The 18,662-nt window shown below is 43.8% G+C and overlaps 2 protein-coding genes across 3 annotated transcripts; one reads left to right on the top strand and one right to left on the bottom strand.

Moving 5' to 3' along the window:
• Window positions 1-3,031: 3,031 nt before the first annotated feature.
• Window positions 3,032-5,648, top strand: mlana (melan-A). The gene is made up of 5 exons (XM_053411351.1): window positions 3,032-3,163; window positions 4,007-4,107; window positions 4,265-4,361; window positions 4,638-4,745; window positions 5,412-5,648. The coding sequence occupies exons 2-5, from the start codon at window positions 4,019-4,021 to the stop codon at window positions 5,478-5,480; spliced, it is 363 nt and encodes a 120-aa protein (XP_053267326.1). The 5' UTR covers window positions 3,032-3,163; window positions 4,007-4,018; the 3' UTR covers window positions 5,481-5,648.
• Window positions 5,649-5,742: 94 nt separating this feature from the next.
• Window positions 5,743-16,422, bottom strand: LOC128424910 (uncharacterized protein KIAA2026). 2 transcript variants are annotated; one of them, XM_053411349.1, is made up of 10 exons: window positions 15,912-16,422; window positions 14,732-15,368; window positions 14,052-14,252; window positions 12,297-13,924; window positions 12,076-12,137; window positions 11,707-11,796; window positions 11,458-11,576; window positions 11,114-11,319; window positions 8,872-10,830; window positions 5,743-8,347 (listed from the first exon to the last, which is right to left on the bottom strand). In XM_053411349.1, the coding sequence occupies exons 2-10, from the start codon at window positions 15,355-15,357 to the stop codon at window positions 6,381-6,383; spliced, it is 6,858 nt and encodes a 2,285-aa protein (XP_053267324.1). In that variant the 5' UTR covers window positions 15,358-15,368; window positions 15,912-16,422; the 3' UTR covers window positions 5,743-6,380. The 2 variants fall into 2 exon arrangements, with proteins under 2 accessions (XP_053267324.1, XP_053267325.1); XM_053411350.1 differs by lacking the exon at window positions 15,912-16,422 and adding an exon at window positions 15,621-15,791.
• Between the last annotated feature and the right edge of the window lie 2,240 nt (window positions 16,423-18,662).

Raw genomic sequence — 18,662 nt, 5'->3', positions numbered from 1 at the left:
AAGAGGTGGAGGGGGTGGCACCACACAAACTACCCACCTCCAGTATCAAGAGGGTCTTCCCTCTCCCCACTCACACCAACCGGTTGAGGCACATGGCTGCACACATCCAGTCTGGCTCTGCCCATGGTTCCTCCCGATTAAAGGTTCAGTGCGTAAGATCTGAGATAAAATAATATGAAATAATAACAGCGTGTTTCATCTAAATTGTACAAATTGTTTTCTTTACGCTAGAGTGGACCCTTTATATTTATAAACTTTATATTTACATCAGGAGCGGGTCCTCTCTCTACAGTTTTACATTAAACACCTTTCTAGTTTGTATGACAACTGAAGGTTCCACAGGTTCTCTTTCATGCTTGTGGCAGTTGGGTAGAGCGGTCATCCTTACACCAGAAAGTGAGCAGTTCGACCCCCCACAATGCAAAGTGCCTTGAGATACCGTATGTTGTGATTTGGCACCATACTAAAAAATATGAATTGAGTTGAACCAAACAAGAGGAAATATAAAACAAAAAATAAAAGCTAATTTTCACCTGCTACTAAGTCTATAGGGTTTTTATATTGTGTTTATTTACATTGGATTATTTTTGTCGTGCACTGATGCTGCTTGTACCCCTGAAGGATAATAAAGTTGATCTTTTATGGACAACTTTAGTTAATCACAAGCTGCACGAACCAAGCAAGAGCAGCCAGCAGGGGGCAGAATATGGACATCACATGGAAACAAGCAGCAGCAGACTGCATGGAAATTAAGCAGCAAAGATCCAGGGATACGTTGTTGTTGTAGATTCGTGCAGTAGTGAGGCCTCACCTGGTCTGTGCATGAAGTGGAAGTCAACCTGAGAAGCTAAACTTGAACGAGGACATCCAGAGGGGGACAGAGGGACAGCTCACCTTCAAAGTAAAAGTTTAGGAGGCCAGAGGTTTGATTTGATTAATGAGTAATGAGTGACCCTTACTCCTTGTGCTAGTTGATGGGAACAATATGTCTATATTTATTTGATCGCCGAATATAAACTAGAGGGTTTTGCATGAATTCTCTGAATTATATTAAATTAAATGTCCCACACTGTGATTCTTGTAAGGCATCAGAAGCCAAGGTTAAACACTACTGGGTTATTCCTCCAGAATACATCAATTTTCACCACTTTCTACTTTTCTGCAAATTTTGGTAAGAATTTGTGCATGTTAAAGCCCTCAAAAAGCCAATTAATTTGCCTGCAAAATAATAATAATAATAAGCATTACAATTTCAATAGGGCCTCACTGTCTGTCAGTGCCTGTCAATTTTCCTTCTGTTTGTGTTTGTTGTAAATAGATAATGGAAAGTTACTAATAAAAGGTAAAATGATCAAATCAAATAATAAAAATCATCTCCTCTTTAGGTTCAGCATCATTAGTGTCTGTGGTGTTTAGATCTGGTGCTTTAAGCTCTAAACAGCAACCCCTAAGCTTCCAACCATTTTTTTTTTTCATGTCAAGTATCATTAATGTGAGGTGTGCTTGGAGTCCTGACATCACACCATCACATCAGCTGACCTACAACACCAGATGTTGCCCAAGGCTGCAAGTCACCCTCCTCCTAGGCCTTCTCACATGATCCAGGTTACTCAGGAAGGTAGGAGTCTGTGCACATGTAGGTAGACCAATGAAAAACCTTCACCCATTCATCTTTTAGTCTTTAAAAGTGCAAAACATCAGCTATGGACAAGTTAAATCAGTTGCATGGGCTGGCTTTCATCCCCCTCTTGTGGAGAAAAGTGAAACATTTCTAGTAGCAGTGAAAACAAACGTTTTGCTGTATCTTGCCTCTTTTTAAATTTTTTGTCTGACTGCCATCTTGTCCTGCTGAAACTTTGGTCATATTAGGAAAATATTAACAGTTCGGACCCAGGAGCAGTGATGAAATCCAAAAGAGAACAGTAAGAACCAATGTGTATAACTAAGAATAAGTCGCTTTTTTGGAAAATATAGGTTTCTGCAGTGACGTTTGTTGATGTCAAGTTTATTTAAAAATAGAAATACCTCAACATCAACCAATGCTGGACTTAATTCAGAAGCAAAGGCAGCCTTGGAGCCTTTGAATCCAACGTGGGCCAATTAAGATGCCGTCACCAGCCTCTACTGAAAATGAAGTAACAGTTTACAACCCCATTTGCACATTACTTTTGAATCCCTACCAAGTTAAAAGGGCTGAATGAGGAGTAAAGCAGCTCTCACGTTCTGCAGCTTTAACTTGAACTGCCCCATATAGGTAGCTTGTCTTTATAGTTTCCTGACTGGTGACACAGACAATCAAACACTCTCTCTTTCTTCATTTGTGTTTTTGAAGTATGTCCTTATTTATAAATTTACTTTGTAATGTTTATTCATTCGTCAAAATCTCTACTGAGCAAAATCACTGTATGGACAGTTGAACAATTTTGTTTAGCAAATGTTTTTGTGGGATTCGTTTAAAAAAAACTATACTATCCCTGATTTGACATAAAATTATTATTTTTATTTCTCATTAACCTTTTATTCCATATGTTACACATAGGAGTACATTCGTACTGACCACCTAAATAGATGGAGACCTTAAATTGGTTTTGAAGGTGATTATTTATTTTGTAAAGTATAATGTGTACTTTTGCAAAGATGGCACATTTCTGTATTCCTATATGGAGAATACTGAAAAGAAATGTATCTATCAGAAGAGAATAAAACATTATTTGATGTTATTTTTCTCTATTATAAATAAACAACCATAAAATGTCCTTGTAGCTTGTGTTTGCTGTATAAATTAACAAAACGTTTATGCCTTGTATACTGAATTAAAGTAATATTGGCCCTTTACTGTAGTTCATGAATAACAATGCCACACACACACACACTGTTTTTTTATATGACCAGCAAGCAGCTGACGTCTGTGTCAGGAGCTGTTGCATTTCAGGACCGCAGGGTTTCACGGTAATTACTCTGCTTCAATGGGTTTAACCATGAGCCTCTAACCCGTGACGGTCATGAGGGGTTTCTGCCCCTCTCTGCTCTCCGGCACACCGAGGCAGCATATTTGAGGACTGAAACAACTCGGAGCTCGGAGGAGGCAGTCTTTCTTTTTGTTGTTCTGGAGAAGCCATCCCAATCAGAGGAACTATTCTCTGCAATCTAATTATCCAATTTGGTAAGATGTTGTTTTTCTTTTCTCTTCTGCAGTGGACTTAATCAGGGGGGTTAGAATATTTTTGCACTGTGCAATGAATTAACCCACTTGTTAAAACATTATTGTCAGCTGAGCTCTGAGTAGCTTGACATTATCTGACCAGATGGGACAAATTGATGCTGTAATATATGTTGTCTGCAGCAGTGATTGATTCTTTTCCATCTGCTGCTGCAAGACGACACTAGTGAAATATTGATAAGGTTTATGTTCCGATTGGTATTTTATGTCTCTGTCACAAACTGTTGATTTGCAATCTTGACAATGAAGATTTACTTTTGTCACCATGTTAACCAATGAAAAACCCCAAGGGAAACCTAATTTAGACATAAAAAAAACATTCATTTGTGACAATATGTATGAATTGATTTGCCACTTTTTCATGTGGGCTTTCCTTTTTCAATCTTAAAGAAATACAATAACATACATTTTTTAATATAGGCTATGGATATATATGATGTTTTGTTTATCAGTTGGCATATTTCCATTATATTAAAACAATTACAAACATGTTCAACAGCTCCATGGTGGTTAGGTGTGATGGTTTCTGATGTACAGTGTACGCTACCTGGTGTTGGAATAATTAATTAAGCGCTGTTCTTAACAAATATTTATATTTATATTTTATATTTATTCTCCAGTACAGCAGGCTGTTTTCACACCCTGACACGACAGATTATATATAAATACCCATTTACATTATGAAAACAAATATGATGTGACCCACTGGAAGAATACGAAGGCTTTGAAATAGTCACAGTGTTATTGCATTGTATTTGATTAGATGTGTAATGTGATTTTCTGCAGATTTCTAGCTTGATGCGGTGCAATCGTACAGACGGAATGCCTCGCGGAGACTTCAACATCTATTTTGCCAGCAGCAGAGGAGGATTTGTCAGAGCTGAGGAGTATGTCTCTTTTTTCCCCCTTGAACTCAGGAATCGTTGCTTTGATTGAACCAGAGATTTTTGTATTCTGATATACATCTTGGTCATCATAACTATATTGCTGTTGATATTGTAAAAGCCATGAATTTAAACTCTGTGTATGTTTTTGGTAATCCAGGGCAGTGGGAATAGCTCTGCTGGTGGTCATCCTGGCAGCTCTGCTCATCCTGGGCTGCTGGTACTTTAAGAAGAGGAGCGGCTACAGATTAATCAGGGTGAGAACATCACAAAAACATTGGCCTTCAGATTTTAGGCTTCAAATGATGAATTGTCTGTCATTCTAACAAATTAAAATCAGATATCAAATGCTATAAAGTGATTTCCACACTTCCACACTAAATAAGATACAATTAACTTACTCGTCAAATATCTTATTCTGATCTTTGCTCAGATATAACATTTCACTGTGACTTTCTCTTTGTCTATTTAATCACTCTGTTCATTTCTCCTCTTTCCCCTCAACTCTTCACACATCCTTCTCTCCGTTGCAGAGCCCCAGATCGAGGTCACCAGGTGTCACAAGGGGCCAGTACTCCGAGGCAGGACCTTCCGCAGATAACAAGATGGCTCTCACCGACTTTGGCAGCCTCCGACCTGCGGTGAGGAACTTTACTCCGTTACATCCTCCTTTTACGTGACACAAGCGTTTTGAATGCCAAGGGGGAAACATTTATGTAGAATAATAAATAGATGGATGGACTTCCAGGAAATAATGTTGCCTATCTTTCTAAATGACCCTTCAAGAAGTCACTTGGGGGGGGGGGGTGCAACCCAAATTCCATGACTGAGGTTGCTTGTTCAACACAAAGCCTCGGGGCTCTGAACACAGTGTAAAGCACGTGAGGCTGACGGAATGGAGGCCTGAAGGAGAGATTATTGTGTCACCAGACGTGGGTTAGGTATTAAAATGTTTCATTCCCAAGGGAGGTATGCGGTTGTGTGCGCAAGAAAAGAAAGAGGGTGGTGTGGAGGGCTGGTTTCAGATCATATGAGATGGTGCTGATCATCCTTTCTTTTCTTTTTCCACTGCAGCAGAGTCGTAAGAGTCTACCAGTAGAAAGTTCAAGACTGGTTGAATAAAGTCTACGTCAAATAGAGATGCTTAATTCGCAGTTTAAAATTGTAGATTTTGTATCTGATATAATTATCTGCTACTGAAGACAACAGGAGATCAAGTAGAAAAAAATGACCCAGACAGAGTGTGGGATCTTCGTTCTAAACTTGCACCCATTATGTTTGAATGTGCTCGTGCTTCTCGTCTCCAGGTCCCTAACGCTCCTCCAGCCTATGAAAAGATTTCCACGGGCCCAATGCCTCCTCCCTATTCCCCCTGAAGGACAGACGTCTGAAGAAGAACGGAAAATAACGGAGAACACTTCATCTGTTGTCTGATAACTTCTCCTGTATAACCTGATGTCACTGTCAATATAGTTCCTAATGCTTTATAGTTAAATATCCATTGGTAAAACAATCTCTCACTTTGTAAACTCACTCCCGTGTATGAAGACACAATGTATATATAGTCAAGGTGCTTTCAATAAACAATAAAAGATGATTTCTCGAGGAGTCTTTGCGTAAGGAAGCCATACAACACAATTGCTGGGGACAGTCGCATTGTTTATTTCCATGCAATTACGTCCACAATTTTCAATGAAAGTGTATCTAGTAAATATCTTTTGAAAAATCTATATGGTAAAAATAAATAAATGTGACTTTATATGGGCGCAGACAGGTTGTACAAAGTCCTCTATCGGTTTATTTATATTTCTAAAAAGTAAAATGTAGTTCTCGAACTGTAACTAGTTGAAAAAAGGACAACGTGACTAAATCTGGATACCAATGAATGAACCAATGAAGAGTATCCCAAATATGACTTACTGAAGCAGTGTCCAATTGCAATGAAAAGTATTTAAAAAAACTTGAGCTGAAATTAGTGAACATCCCATTTTCTACTCATTTTGTTACAACAGTTGTCATTACTGGCCATTAGGTGAAAAAAGAGGAAAGTCAATAGTCTATAACATTCATCAGGGCAACATCAACTTTTTCCACTTAAGTAAACCATCACAGTATACATTTCCAGTAAGTTCGATTGAGTATACAGTTTACCTAGAAGATGATCTAACCAGAGTAAGACCTACTGTGTCCTAAATGTAAATTATGAATCAAACTACAGCTGGAAAACAGTTATTTAACTAATCCCAGGATTAATACAAGCGATGGATATGACTGATTCACTTTGTGTCTGCCTGCGGAGGCAGAAAAGAGGAATCATGTGTGAGTAGTGCTCCGCGGGAACTGTTGGGGGAAACCAGCAGTGCATCCAGAGGTTTGGGGCAGGCAGGCAGCTCTGTCGGATTGACCTGGCATTGAGCCGTGCTCAGAACAGCCCCGTCAGGACTAATTAGTAGCTTGGATGCTACGTTGGTATGAAAACCCAAGGCGGATGTCTGCAAAGAGTGCTTTCCAAGTGCTGGATTGGTCAGAAAGACAGGTGGGTGGATGGTGGCGTTTGTCTTCACTGATGTTAGTGGTTGAGCTGAAGTGATCATTACAGTGCTGCTGGATGGAGGCGTTGTCCCCACTAATGCTGTTTCATAGGTAGTAACAGTACTTCCGATTGGTGGGACCGTAGCAACTGGGAGCGTTTGCATCCTAGATACAGTGCTGACAATTGGTGGGACAGCCACTGTTGGCACTACTTGTGTTCGTGTGCCAGCAAGCACAGGTTGCATGAGTGCAGGCACCTGCTTTCTGAAACAAGTGTTGCTTAGTCCCGTGTGCAGTAAAGCCTGTGATAGAGCTGTGGAGGATTCAACCATTCTAACGGCTGCCTGCTGAGACCTTATGCTTTGACACTGCTGGGCAGCAACAGAAGACAGAGGTGTGCCTGTTATCAGAGGAGCTGCGGCAGAGGACATGGGCGTTGGAACTGGTAAGACAGGACTAGACAGAGATACAGCTGATGGGCTGGGTAAAACTGACAGGGATGAAAGAGGGACTGAAAATCTGGGCAGTGAGTGTGCTACTGCAGACAAGACTGTGGTTGAACAGTTAGCCTGCGTGGCTGTACCTGCAGGTAACCTAAATGGAGCCAGGGCTGAATGAAAAGCAGGGGCGCTAGTAACCACTGGGGAGAATAGAGACGGTACACTGCCCAGCCTTGGTGGGGGTGAGACCAGAGTGGGTGAACCTAAAGGAGATGATGCAAAGTGACCGGCCTGCACCGATGACAAGCTAGGCAGAGCAGACACATTTGTTCTACTGTGTGACATTGTTGAGCCGAGGCCAGGTGCTGCTGTTAGTTGAACTGGTTTGACATTGGGAGTGGTTGCTAACAGTGTAGGACCAACAGCAGGTGAGCAGGTTACAAAAGGAGAACTCACAGCTGGTACACCAGGTAGCCTAGCTGGGGACTGGGGTAAAACTGGCGCTTGAGGGGCTACAGTGAGATGGCCTGCCCCGAGGGGAGGTGCTGATGCTCCAGTGCTGGTAACGCTGGCAGTAGGCACTTGCTGTGGTGCAGGGCTAGAGATGATAAGGACATGACTGCCTGGACCTAAACCCTGGGGAGGGACTACAAAGCGTGCATTGTTAAGAATGATCTGCGTGCCAGCTGCAAGGGGTGTAGACGTGTTGATGACTACCCTCTGCTGGATTGTGCCAGTAGAAGAGGTGGAGAATGGGGGACTGGTGGTTGTTGCTGAGGAAATGGATTTATGGTTATAATTTTGAACAAGTTGAGAGGAAGATGAGAAGGAAGTTTTCTCACCAATGCCACTTTGGATATAGGATTGCTGACGGACATGAGGGGATGTGGAGGTTTGAGCTGGACTACTCTGCACAGTAGTGTTTACCTGAGCAGGAGTGCTGCTGGGTGGTTCGCTTGCGCACATACTGAGGTGTTTCTGGATCGTGTTTCCTGTGGGCAGAGTGGCTGCAGCAGATGTGGACATGCCTGTCTGGGAGAGCATAGTGAAGGAAGCGGTACCCTGGAGTGGAGAGCTGGTGGTCAGGGTAGCGTGAGGGGCATGCTGTGCAGGACAGGGTGTGATGATATTTGTGACGGGGACCAGTCCATGGGTGGCAGCTGTGGGACAGCCTGTATCTGAGAGATAAGTGCTCTTGGAAGGAGAACGTGACAGGGCACCAATGGTCTGTCCAATGGTTGTCGTCTTTCCTGACAACTGGATTTGAACCCCTAAAAACACATTATTTAAACATTTAATTCAAGAGCTTGAAATTGATAATAGGGCTGTATTTGGGGTTTGCGTATTACAAGATGAGATGGGTTTTGGTCTTATAAAAATTAAGTTTTTGAGATAAGACTATTGTCTTGAGTGCTTTCCTCGTCTCTGACAGCAAAGTTCCTGCAGTAATACTTTCATTTTGACAAACTGCCTATCAAAGCATCATTTTAAATATATAAATATTTGCAAATAGTCTTCCATGTTTCTAAGTGAATCCTTGTTTTAAAGGTTGGACATAGGCTTATTACGTATAGCCCGATGTCATACATTAATGTATATATTTAAACATTTGCTGATTTGCTTAATATTTACTTAAAAGTACAATGACAACATTCAATACAGCAGCACCTAAAAAACAAATGCATTTCTTTACGTAGAGTATGAAGTTAACGTGCACAAATTAATATATTGAATCAAACACAAAATTCATGAGTCATGAGAACTCTGGTAAAAATATCACATCATACAAACCCACCTGAGGGCAGACTGATGTTCTGGACCATGGGCGATGCTGAACTGCTGATGTGTTGAGCAGGGCTTGATCCCATCTTTAGAGTCTGACTGGGTAATGAAGTGGTCAGCTGCTGTCCACTGGCTGCTGCTGCTATCGCCTGCTTTGGAATGCTTCCCATGAAGGTGGGGGAAGATGTGGCTGAAGGCTGGCTGATAAACATGACTCTGGAACTAGTAGGTGACTTTGTGGAAGAGGTTGTGCCTCTTGATAAAGCTACAGTTGAGGTGGGGGTTGAGGAGGGAGTGACCAGGATGAATTTAGTTACTTGGGATCGCTCATCTGTACTGAGCCGTTTTACACCCATCTTGCTGACTTCTGCTTGTGTGAGAACTTGGGGAACACCAGAACTACTCAGTGATGGGACAGCGACAGTATTTTTTACCAATGAAGTCTGAAAATGTGAAGCAGCAGCGGCGGCTGTCTGCGCTAGCTGGCCAATCTTTTTTGCAGCTGTAGAACAAGCTGAGGTGTAAGAGTCTTGACTTAGAGCAACAGAAGTAGCTGTAGTCTGGCTTCCTGGGACTGCAATGGGAATGCTACCAGTGACTGCAGTGTGCATGGGGGATGTGAGAGTGGAAAGAGTCTTTAAAACCGAGGGATCCTGCTTCTGAGGTGGGGCCACTGAGACACTCGTCACTGCCGGGATGCTGAAAGGGGACGTCTGAGCCGGAGGAGATGGAGAAAACGCCGTTGACGACTTGGATACCAGGAAGGCTTTAAACTGAGGTGAGATGGTGATGACTGGACTGGCGGGCAAAGAGCCAAGCCCACCGTGGACTGAGGATGACTGAACTCTGACGATGCCCGTGTTGCCCCCTCTAGTTGTTACCAGGATTGACTGCGAGTCACGGATACACACGGTCTTGAGCTCCTGCTTAAGTTCTTTAGATTCAAGAGGCTCAGTAGAAACTGCACTGGAAGTAGACCTGATGGGTGAGAGGTTTGGCATGACACCGTGTGGTGAGCTGGCTTGGGGGCTGCAGATATGTGCCCTCTTGTTCAGGACCCCCTGTTGCTGACGAGGGGGGAAAGAAGGAGAGGGTGTTCTTACTGTCCTCGCATCTTTTAAGGGAGCCACTTGCTGAACAGGGATTCTGTTTTCAGGGATGGTGAACCCAGGCACACTGGTGGAAATACAGAAAGGGCTGGCCACTTTCGAAACCGGGGACTGGATGTCCTTTGATTGATGCTGATGTAAAAACGGCGCCCTGTCTTCAGCTTTGGGAAAAAGAATATTCGACGTTAGAATCACCACTTGCTGCAGGCCTTTCTCTCCAGTGCTGTGGTTCATGACAGGATTAACTGGGACAGTCTGGGTTGGTTTGGCCTGCGGCGATTTGAGAGGAGCTGCCGTCACTGTGGCCATTCCTGGCTGTCTGTGTACCTGTGTCTGTTGTTGTCCTTGCGGCTGCATTTGTTGTGAGAACTGCTGGGAACTGGATTTAGAGGTTTGTGCTTTTGAGAGTTTTGTCGTAACCATTGCAGAGGCAGGCAGGGAGAACAAAGACCCTTTGCTCTGTCTGTCTATATTGTTGAACCCTGAACCATCAGCAGGCCGTTTCATTAAGGTCACTTTGTTTCCCACACTCTTAGCCAGCAGGGTGGGGATGGGCGTGTAGCCCTTAGGTAATCCAGTGGTGGGGTGGAGAATGGTGGGTCTGAGTGGCAGCGGAGTCTGGGCTTTTAACCCTGGTGCCCATGCCGAGTTTGAGTCAATGGATTGATTTGATGGGATCAGTTCAGATCTAGACGGTGGCACAGAGTCAGCAGTAGAAGCAGTGTTTCTGCCGCCAGCCTGAACTCTTGGTAGCAGACCGACTCCTGTCTCCGTGCTGGACAGAGGCTGTTTCAGGTGGATGGGAGGTGTGTAGGTCGCCACGGATTCTCCACCAGAGTCAGCCACAAAACCCCTGGTACTTGCTGAGAATATAATACAGATGTCTATTAGGGTTGCATGGATCAGTTGGTCATCTATACAGTTCAAACAGAGACATAGGGACTGGGGTTGGGCAAGGTCTACTGAATTGACATTGGGGCAATGATTAGCAAACATCACTATTCAGAGTAGAAAACATTTCACTGGTGCTGACTGGGGAATGCCCTGATATGTATTTTAATTCCTCAATGACAATTAAATACAATCACTTAAGGGCACAGTGGTTTTTACTACAAAAACACAAAGATTCTAGTTCAATGACTTTACCTCCACTCCAAAGACCTCTAGGTACCACATGTTCCAGGTCTTCCTCTTCTGATCTTCTATAAACATCTGTGAGGGAAAACATGTCCTTCCCCAAATCCCTCTCTTCATCTTCCTCTGATGATGATGATGAAACACACTCCTCACGCACAAAATTATTGTACTCGGGGTGCTTCTTGAAATCATCAAATTCCTTCTTCAAACGAAGCCTGATGAAGAAACATGAAAATAAAGATATAACAGGACTTTATTTTTAGTACAATAACAAAATCTAACAAAGACCAGCTTCATCAAAGATGTTTTTGCAATTCTGATTTATGATCATTTAAATGTAAAACGAGTTGTACCTGTTCCTTTGGTAGGCCTTTACAAGTTTGGGTTCCCAGGGTGAGAGCTCATTCAGTAGTCGGATTAGAGTGCTGTGGAGGTCCTTTACTGCTTCTCTCCGATTATACCACCTACCGTGCTGGCAAAAACATGTAAAAGAAATATTAGCAATAAGTCATCAGTATGAAAATATGTGATCATATTGTATTTTCCATTAAATACAGGAGGGATTAGGAGATTGTCTTGACATAACTGGGATTATCACCTACCAGTCTCTTCTTATTGCTCTCCAAGTCATCAAGCTCATCTTCTGTCTTACTTATCAGCTCTCGCAACTCTTGAAGACTGGTGCAAACCAACTGCAGAGGAGAAATAACAAACCAAGTACGTGTAATAATATCTTAATAAAAGAGAGAGAGACAGGAAAAAAGGGGCAGAAGAATGGATAGGCCTAAATAAAGATTTTAAATCTGTTATAGAATTATCATTATTTTTTCAAGATATTTTGTGTCTTTTGATTGAGAAAATGGGGAGGACATGCGGCAAAGGGCCCGATCAACACCAACCCTGCGGCTGCAGACTCAGACCTCCATATGCATACTAGAGATGAATGTATATTTTAGCATGGTGGTGACTACCTTGAAGGATGGTTCAACTGAAGGTTCATCTGTAATGTTCTTTGAAGATTCTAGATCTTTCCCTGTCAAAAAGAAAACCGATACAATCACCAAACATTCAACATCCTTGGTTTAAGTTACCATTTAAAAAAACTAACACAGAATAATTAAGAAAACATAGAAACTATCCCAAATGTCAAGGAAGTTTGAAGCTGATAAAATTGCAGAATTTTTTTTCTCACCTGTTTTATGTTTTTTCTTCCCGTCTTTTGTCTTGATTGTTGTGGCGACTCGCCGCACTGCAGGCTTGGCAGCCTCAGCTGGGCACAGCCTCACCCTGTCCTCGTGCTGCAGCTGCATGTGCTCTTCTTTCACCCTCGGCAGCTGTTCCCTCCCTCGCCTTTTCTTCCGCTGTTTTTTCTTTTTAGTCCAAATTTTGTCGCTCGCCCTCTCTTCACTTGAGTTCCGAGTACTCTCAGAAGACACCTGTGAAACTAACCCTGGTGTTCCACAGCAGCACCCACGCCCCTCTGACTCAGCATTACCTGTTTTGCTTTCACAACACTGCATACAGGAAGTATTTTTGCATCCCTGACTGGGACTTTCTCCTTCAATTTTAAGACCCACCAGTTTGGTTGGAGAGGCCAGATTCACTGAGCGAGCGGGAGACCTTCCTGTGTAGCTGTGCTCCCCTACACTCAGACAGGGCTCCTGTGTATCTGCATCAATGGTACGCTTTGAGGACAATGAGAAGCCCCTCTTCCGTTTCAATCTCTTGGATTGATGCTCCAACTCTACTGTCTCTTCTTCTCTAGGTATTTTCATACCACATCTTCTAGTTGGGCTGGTGTAGGGAAGGGCTACGGAGTTAGTGTGTATTTTTAAGTCCAATTTAGAGTCTTTACAGGAGTCTCCATCAGAGGACCCTGATTCAGACCCCTCCTCCTTCTTCAATGACCAGAATTTCAAACCTTTATGTTCCTTCTCTTCCCCATTTTCCCTTTCGAAAAGGCCAAATGTCTCTGCTCTCCCCTTTCCGAAATCATCAGACTCTCCTGTGTCCATAGAGCGTCCGTACCACTCCCTGTCACTTTCGTTTCCTTCAGCCTTCATCCCATCCGACCCCTCTCCCTCTGACCCTGGCTCCATTTCGAGCCTTTTTACCCATACAGAAGGGAAAGGGAAGGCCGGGGGTGCGCTGGGGCTCTGGCAGTAGATCCTCAAGTCTGCCCCACAAAAGTGTGGGAAATGTATATAAGCATTCTCCTGGCTGTCATAGCCCAAAATAGACTCCCGACATTCATGGATAGGCTGGGCCAGCAGAGCATCCTGCACACTCTTCTGTGTCTCATACACATTGTCACACAGGCCTTTCAGAAGCCACACTCGCTGGTAGAACGGCAGCAAGTGAAAAGGATTCTCCTCCATAGGGCTCACCTCCCCGAGGGTGCTGAAAAATTGGAGGCAGAGTCCCAGCTGCTCAGCCCGACCTGGCTGATCATGCGAGGCACCTACAACTCTATACCAAGTCATGACCTTCTGCCTGAGCTCTGACTCCCAGCGGCGGTAAGGCAGTGCAGGCCGCCGGGATAGAGTGGCCCTCCGCTGGGGAGGGGACAGCAGGGAAGACATGATTTTGGAGAGTAGGAGGCTGCAGCGAGGCATCAGCAAACAACGCTCCAGCTCAAAAAATACAATCTCTGGGAGGTTAAGAGCACTCTGAGCCAGGCAGAGGAAATGCCCTATGGCAGGGAGTTCCCAGAGTGCATCCACAGTGTGGGGGGAAGCCTGTGACAATAAGGTCTGCTCCCACTCTTCCACCTCTTTGGCGGACATTTCCTCTGCTTCTTTCTTCTCGAGCTCACGTTGCCTGAAAAGTAAGAAAACATATTATTTTTGCAGCACATTTAAATATTTTTTTTAAAATATTTGACACTGTAAACAATCAATCTGTGACACGACTTTTAGTTTTCCGTCTTAAATATGTGTTCACTAACCTCTTCTCCTCCTTGACCCTCTGTTGTTCCTCTTGCCGCAAGCTCTGGACCATGATAGACTCATGCCCACCAACAGTGATCGTAGCCAGGCTCCGAGGCGCCAGTCTCCTTCTCGTGGAGGTGCCCCCCGATCCACGTTCCTCCTCAGCACCAAAACGACCTTTAGAGGTCACTGCCAAGGTGGTCTTCTCTCGCAGCGTCCTTGTTTGTTAGATGGGAGGAGAAACAGATGTGTCAATGTGATTAACGGTGCTCTGAAGAAGCTTTCAGGATTAATTGTAATAAACAGTCAATGTCCACATTAATGGTGTAATCCATGTAACTTTTTAACAAAAAAAGGATCATGTAAGCTGAAGAACAGACTCGCATTCATTCATTTAGAATAATAATGACTAATGTTATAATTATAAATGTACTATGGACAATTTGTATTTATGCAGAGTAGAATTATGGAAATAGATCTTCTACTTCTGTTTCAAAAACTGAACCTACCAAATATTTATGATGAAAGTACCTTTTCCAGATCGTCATATGTGGCCTGGTCATATGTATATTAACCTAAACTGATGCACATTACATAGAAAACACCATTGGGGTCCTCTATAATTACAGTTGTGTAGTGATTTTGAACATTTAGCAGCTAAACTATTCGGTCAACAATGTAATTGCACTATGTTTACCTGGACAGTAATGTAAGCTTCTGCTCCAGCATAATTTCCAGCTTTTGAGCCTGTTTGGAGATCCAGTGGTCCACCCCGTGGTTGCGATAACAGTTCTCCAACATCAGCCTGAAGTCTGCAACAAACTCTGTTATTGTCCCATACTCCTGGCTGGTGAACTTCTCCTCCATCCGCCGCAAACACATGGACTGCCTGAGCTGCGCCTGACCCCGTCCCCGGACGCCTCCGATACCGTGCTGGGCCTCCTGGTGCCCCGCGGGATGGAGGAACGGGCCGGCGATCCCTTTGTGCTTGTCCAGCAGAAAGCAGGTGAATATCCTGTAAGCTTGCTGGACCTCGTGGTTCATATTCTCCTCCTCGGGGCTATTGCTGTTGGTGGAAATGCAGACCTCGGGCAGGGAGAGGTCGCTGTTCGAAAACTCGGACATGTCGTCACTCTTTTGAGCCGGGTGGTCCATTGTCTCTACTTCACAGGTGCCATTACTGAGCCACTCCTCGGTTGACACCAGGTCGGAGCTGAGATGCCAGGGTGCTGGGCCCCGGTCTGCCACGGTTAGGTCTGGATTGTGGAACAGGGGTTGGCTACAAGTTGCTGTGATTTGCTCCGTCATATCCTCCTCCTCCATAGTGCAGACACCTAAGAAAGGGGTAACAGGTGTCAACTATGGTGAATTTGATATTGCAAACAACAGCCCTCCATTGAAATTATAATGCTGGAATAGCGAGAATACACTGAACGAGAATTAAACAAATCAACAGAGCTTACTAAGCATTTATATCAGAAGAAATCATGGCAGAGAAACTCTTTGTTTATACCTAACAGTATTATTCCTGTCATGGCAGGTGCTCACATAAGAACAGTAATATAATAATATACTTGGATGTTTACCTCGTGGGACTTCTCTCAAACCACTTGCGGCTGAACTTTATTACATCTACACCTCTGCGTCTTTTCAAACTTTTCTCCCCCACCTGGATCAATGACTGGCTAGCTTGAAGTTAACCAGCTAATAATGAGCTAGCTAACGGTACTTGAGGCAACAATAAGTAAACAAAGTTTGTCCTGCTCGCTAACTGATGCTCCTACAGATCTTATAACGTCTCCCCCCCCACTGATCACGTGCGAAGTCAGACCACACAGTGTCAAGAGGCAGAGCCGGGCTAGGTTTTTACCACATACCTTCTTTTTTTTTCTCAGTGCGGCTCCAGACACGCACCCGGGGCGAGACGAGCCGTTAGCGGGCTAAGCAGCCTCGGCAGCTCGCTAGCTGGGTTAGCTTGCTATTGTCTCCGAACTGCGGCCTGCAATTGCTGCGCTCGCTCCCCATTGTGGAAATCCTGCAGCGACAGGGTGTCCGGCGGACAAAAAGTTACGCAGACATGTCGTGTCGCCAGCGCACGGTGGGATGTCAGTGACGGCGAGGTGGCTAAAGGCGCATTAGCCGGAGCGTCGCTAGCCGATTGTCCGACAATGCACGGCGGCTCGTTACCACTAGCCATCCGGCTAACCGGCTGGGTTTGCAAGTTGACAGCCGCTTTGCGCCGCTCGGGATGCGCCAGGCTCGCTTCAGGGACACGTTTGCGCCATTTGTCAAGTATCTGCGGGATCTCCCAGGGCTGGCAAAGAGCTCGTGAGGGATAAGTGAGCGGTTCCCTTCACTTCCACCCTGCGTGCGCCAGATGCTAACGTGCGCAGCCTGACGTAGCCAGCTGGTCGCGTGTCACAGCGAATTGTTGTGAGTTTTTTTTAGGGGGGGGGGGATGAAGACGAAGACACACACTGCATTTCACTTTGTGTTATTGATATTACGCAGCTGCAATTATTGTGTCGCCCGATGTCAATGAAAGAGGATCATCATCCCTTCAAAATAAGACTTGGTATTGCTCGGGATTCATAAAACGAACGTGCACGAACAAACCAGCAGCATCGGTGTGTTGCAACATTCATTCATAAGTAAAGTGTCAATGAAAGAAAACACACACATACACAAAACACAGCAACTCATACTGATCCTCCAGCTGACGCTGCTCCTGTGTCTCACTTTTAACCGCTAGATGTCACCAGTCACCAATCAACGACAGACTAGTGATTGGCTTATTATAAAAAAAATTTAATGCAGGTTATTGGGTTGTTTCTTCTTCCTCTTCTTGTCTCAATAATAAGAAATATAAAGGTAATAACGAATACCATAATAATATTTATATGATGGCGATGATAATGAGGGTGAGTATTATTAGAAGTATTTTTTTCAAGTTTCAAGTTTTATTTGTCATGTGGACAGGGTCCACAGTACATGAAACGTGTTGGACCAGAAGAAACCGGTCAGCTCAGCAGTGCAATAAAAAAAGCAAGGTAGAACGAGCAATAAAATGAAGTAACTACTTTAGTTTTGGCATTTTTTCTAGTATTAATATTTGACTTTTGTGTGGCAACAACAGCGTAAAGCCCCCAATAGCTCCAGCACATAGCTATTCTTGTTATGGCCATATATTTGGGGCTGGTATATGTTAGTCCTAGTGGGGGAGTTAGGAATTGTACACTACCTGAGAGTGGACAGCCTGACAGACTAACTGTGTTTGATCCGTAAAATATGCAGAAATAAATAGGTAGTTTTTCACTGTTGTAGACTTAGGGTCTAACGTACATTAATTAAAACAGTGTCTCTGAACATATGAAGCACCATTCATTTTGTCTTCATGTCTGTCAGTGAAGGACTGAACTGTATTATTCTCTCTTTCTGACAGTTAGAGACTTGCCAGTGGCACATTGACGTCTCCAGCTGGGACAATTGTTAATTAAGCACTTGTGCCATGAGAGGCCTACGCTTAACAGGGATTTTAGTTTTGTTTTAGCCATAAGGAGCTGTCAGGCAATGGAGCTTTCATTCCAATATGTTGTTCTTTTTCATGCACAATGATGAAAATATGTGTATTGTAGTGGCGTGCACAAATATCGTAAAATAGACTGCAGATTCAGACTGTGATTCAAAAATTAAAATGCCTTGCAGAAAATAATCAATCGAGGCTGGTAAAATCTGTTTGTAGCCTAGAAGTTATTGAAGCTGCTTCCTGCAAACATATACTAGGCCTGTTGGGTATATTTCCCATGCATATCAGGCAGGGCAGATCCAGAGGGGGGGCCCAGGGGTGGGCTTGTACGAATTGTTGTTAATTTTACTCTAGAATGGACCCATTATATTAGAATACTTTATATTTACTCCTGGAACGGATCTTCTCTACGGAGGCCGCCATGTTTTTTAACAGTAGCTCAAACTGGACAAACTAAACACCTTTTGAGTTTTTATGACAACTGAAGGCTACCCTAGGTTCTCTCTCATGTTGGAAGGGGAGGGTGAGGTGAGGAGTATTCAGCTGTAACATGCCACGTCACCACTAGATGTCACTAAACTCTACACACTGAACCTTTAAAGGCACTTATGAATAAAGAAGTTATACAACCTGGTTTTAAAAACTGCATTGGATGCAGCATTCCAACGACCATCGGGCACTGTGCTGCACCTAGTGACTATAAGCTGCTTCTCACTGTTTACACTTTCTGTGCCACTCTCAGACCACTGGGCACTGACCTCAGGGGTCTCACAGGGTTGAATCGTACTGACATGTCTGTTATGTATTTCGGAGCAGCTACAGTAAGCGATTCAAAAAAGTGCAAACCCAATCCTGGGGTCACTGGCAGCCAGTATATTTACATTTAATATGATGGTTGATGTGTGTTTTGGGATTTGCTTGGAGAAAGAGGGCTTGGGATCCACAGCGGACCTCAGTGTGTTGTGTTTGTTTGTTTTATCCATTTTGATTGATGTTCTTTCAATAAACAGAGCATTTGTTCAAAGCGTGCATTGCAAACAACCTTGAACATCTGTATTAACCGAATAATAACAAAGGAACAGAGGTGCGCGCTGAGTTTGTG

This window comes from Pleuronectes platessa, chromosome 19 (genome assembly GCF_947347685.1).
Source record: "Pleuronectes platessa chromosome 19, fPlePla1.1, whole genome shotgun sequence".
Classification (NCBI taxonomy): Eukaryota; Metazoa; Chordata; class Actinopteri; order Pleuronectiformes; family Pleuronectidae; genus Pleuronectes; species Pleuronectes platessa.
This window is presented reverse-complemented; position numbering and strand designations above follow the sequence as displayed.

Excerpts from the sequence above, each read along its gene's own strand:
- mlana (XM_053411351.1), top strand. The coding sequence starts at position 4,019 with ATGCGGTGCAATCGTACAGACGGAATGCCTCGCGGAGACTTCAACATC. Across the intron at positions 4,108-4,264 it reads GGATTTGTCAGAGCTGAGGA|GGCAGTGGGAATAGCTCTGC; the intron begins GTATGTCTCTTT and ends TTGGTAATCCAG. Across the intron at positions 4,362-4,637 it reads GCGGCTACAGATTAATCAGG|AGCCCCAGATCGAGGTCACC; the intron begins GTGAGAACATCA and ends TCTCCGTTGCAG.
- LOC128424910 (XM_053411349.1), bottom strand. The coding sequence starts at position 15,357 with ATGGAGGAGGAGGATATGACGGAGCAAATCACAGCAACTTGTAGCCAA. Across the intron at positions 11,577-11,706 it reads AGAGCAATAAGAAGAGACTG|CACGGTAGGTGGTATAATCG; the intron begins GTAGGTGATAAT and ends TGTTTTTGCCAG. Across the intron at positions 11,320-11,457 it reads AAGGCCTACCAAAGGAACAG|GCTTCGTTTGAAGAAGGAAT; the intron begins GTACAACTCGTT and ends TTTCTTCATCAG.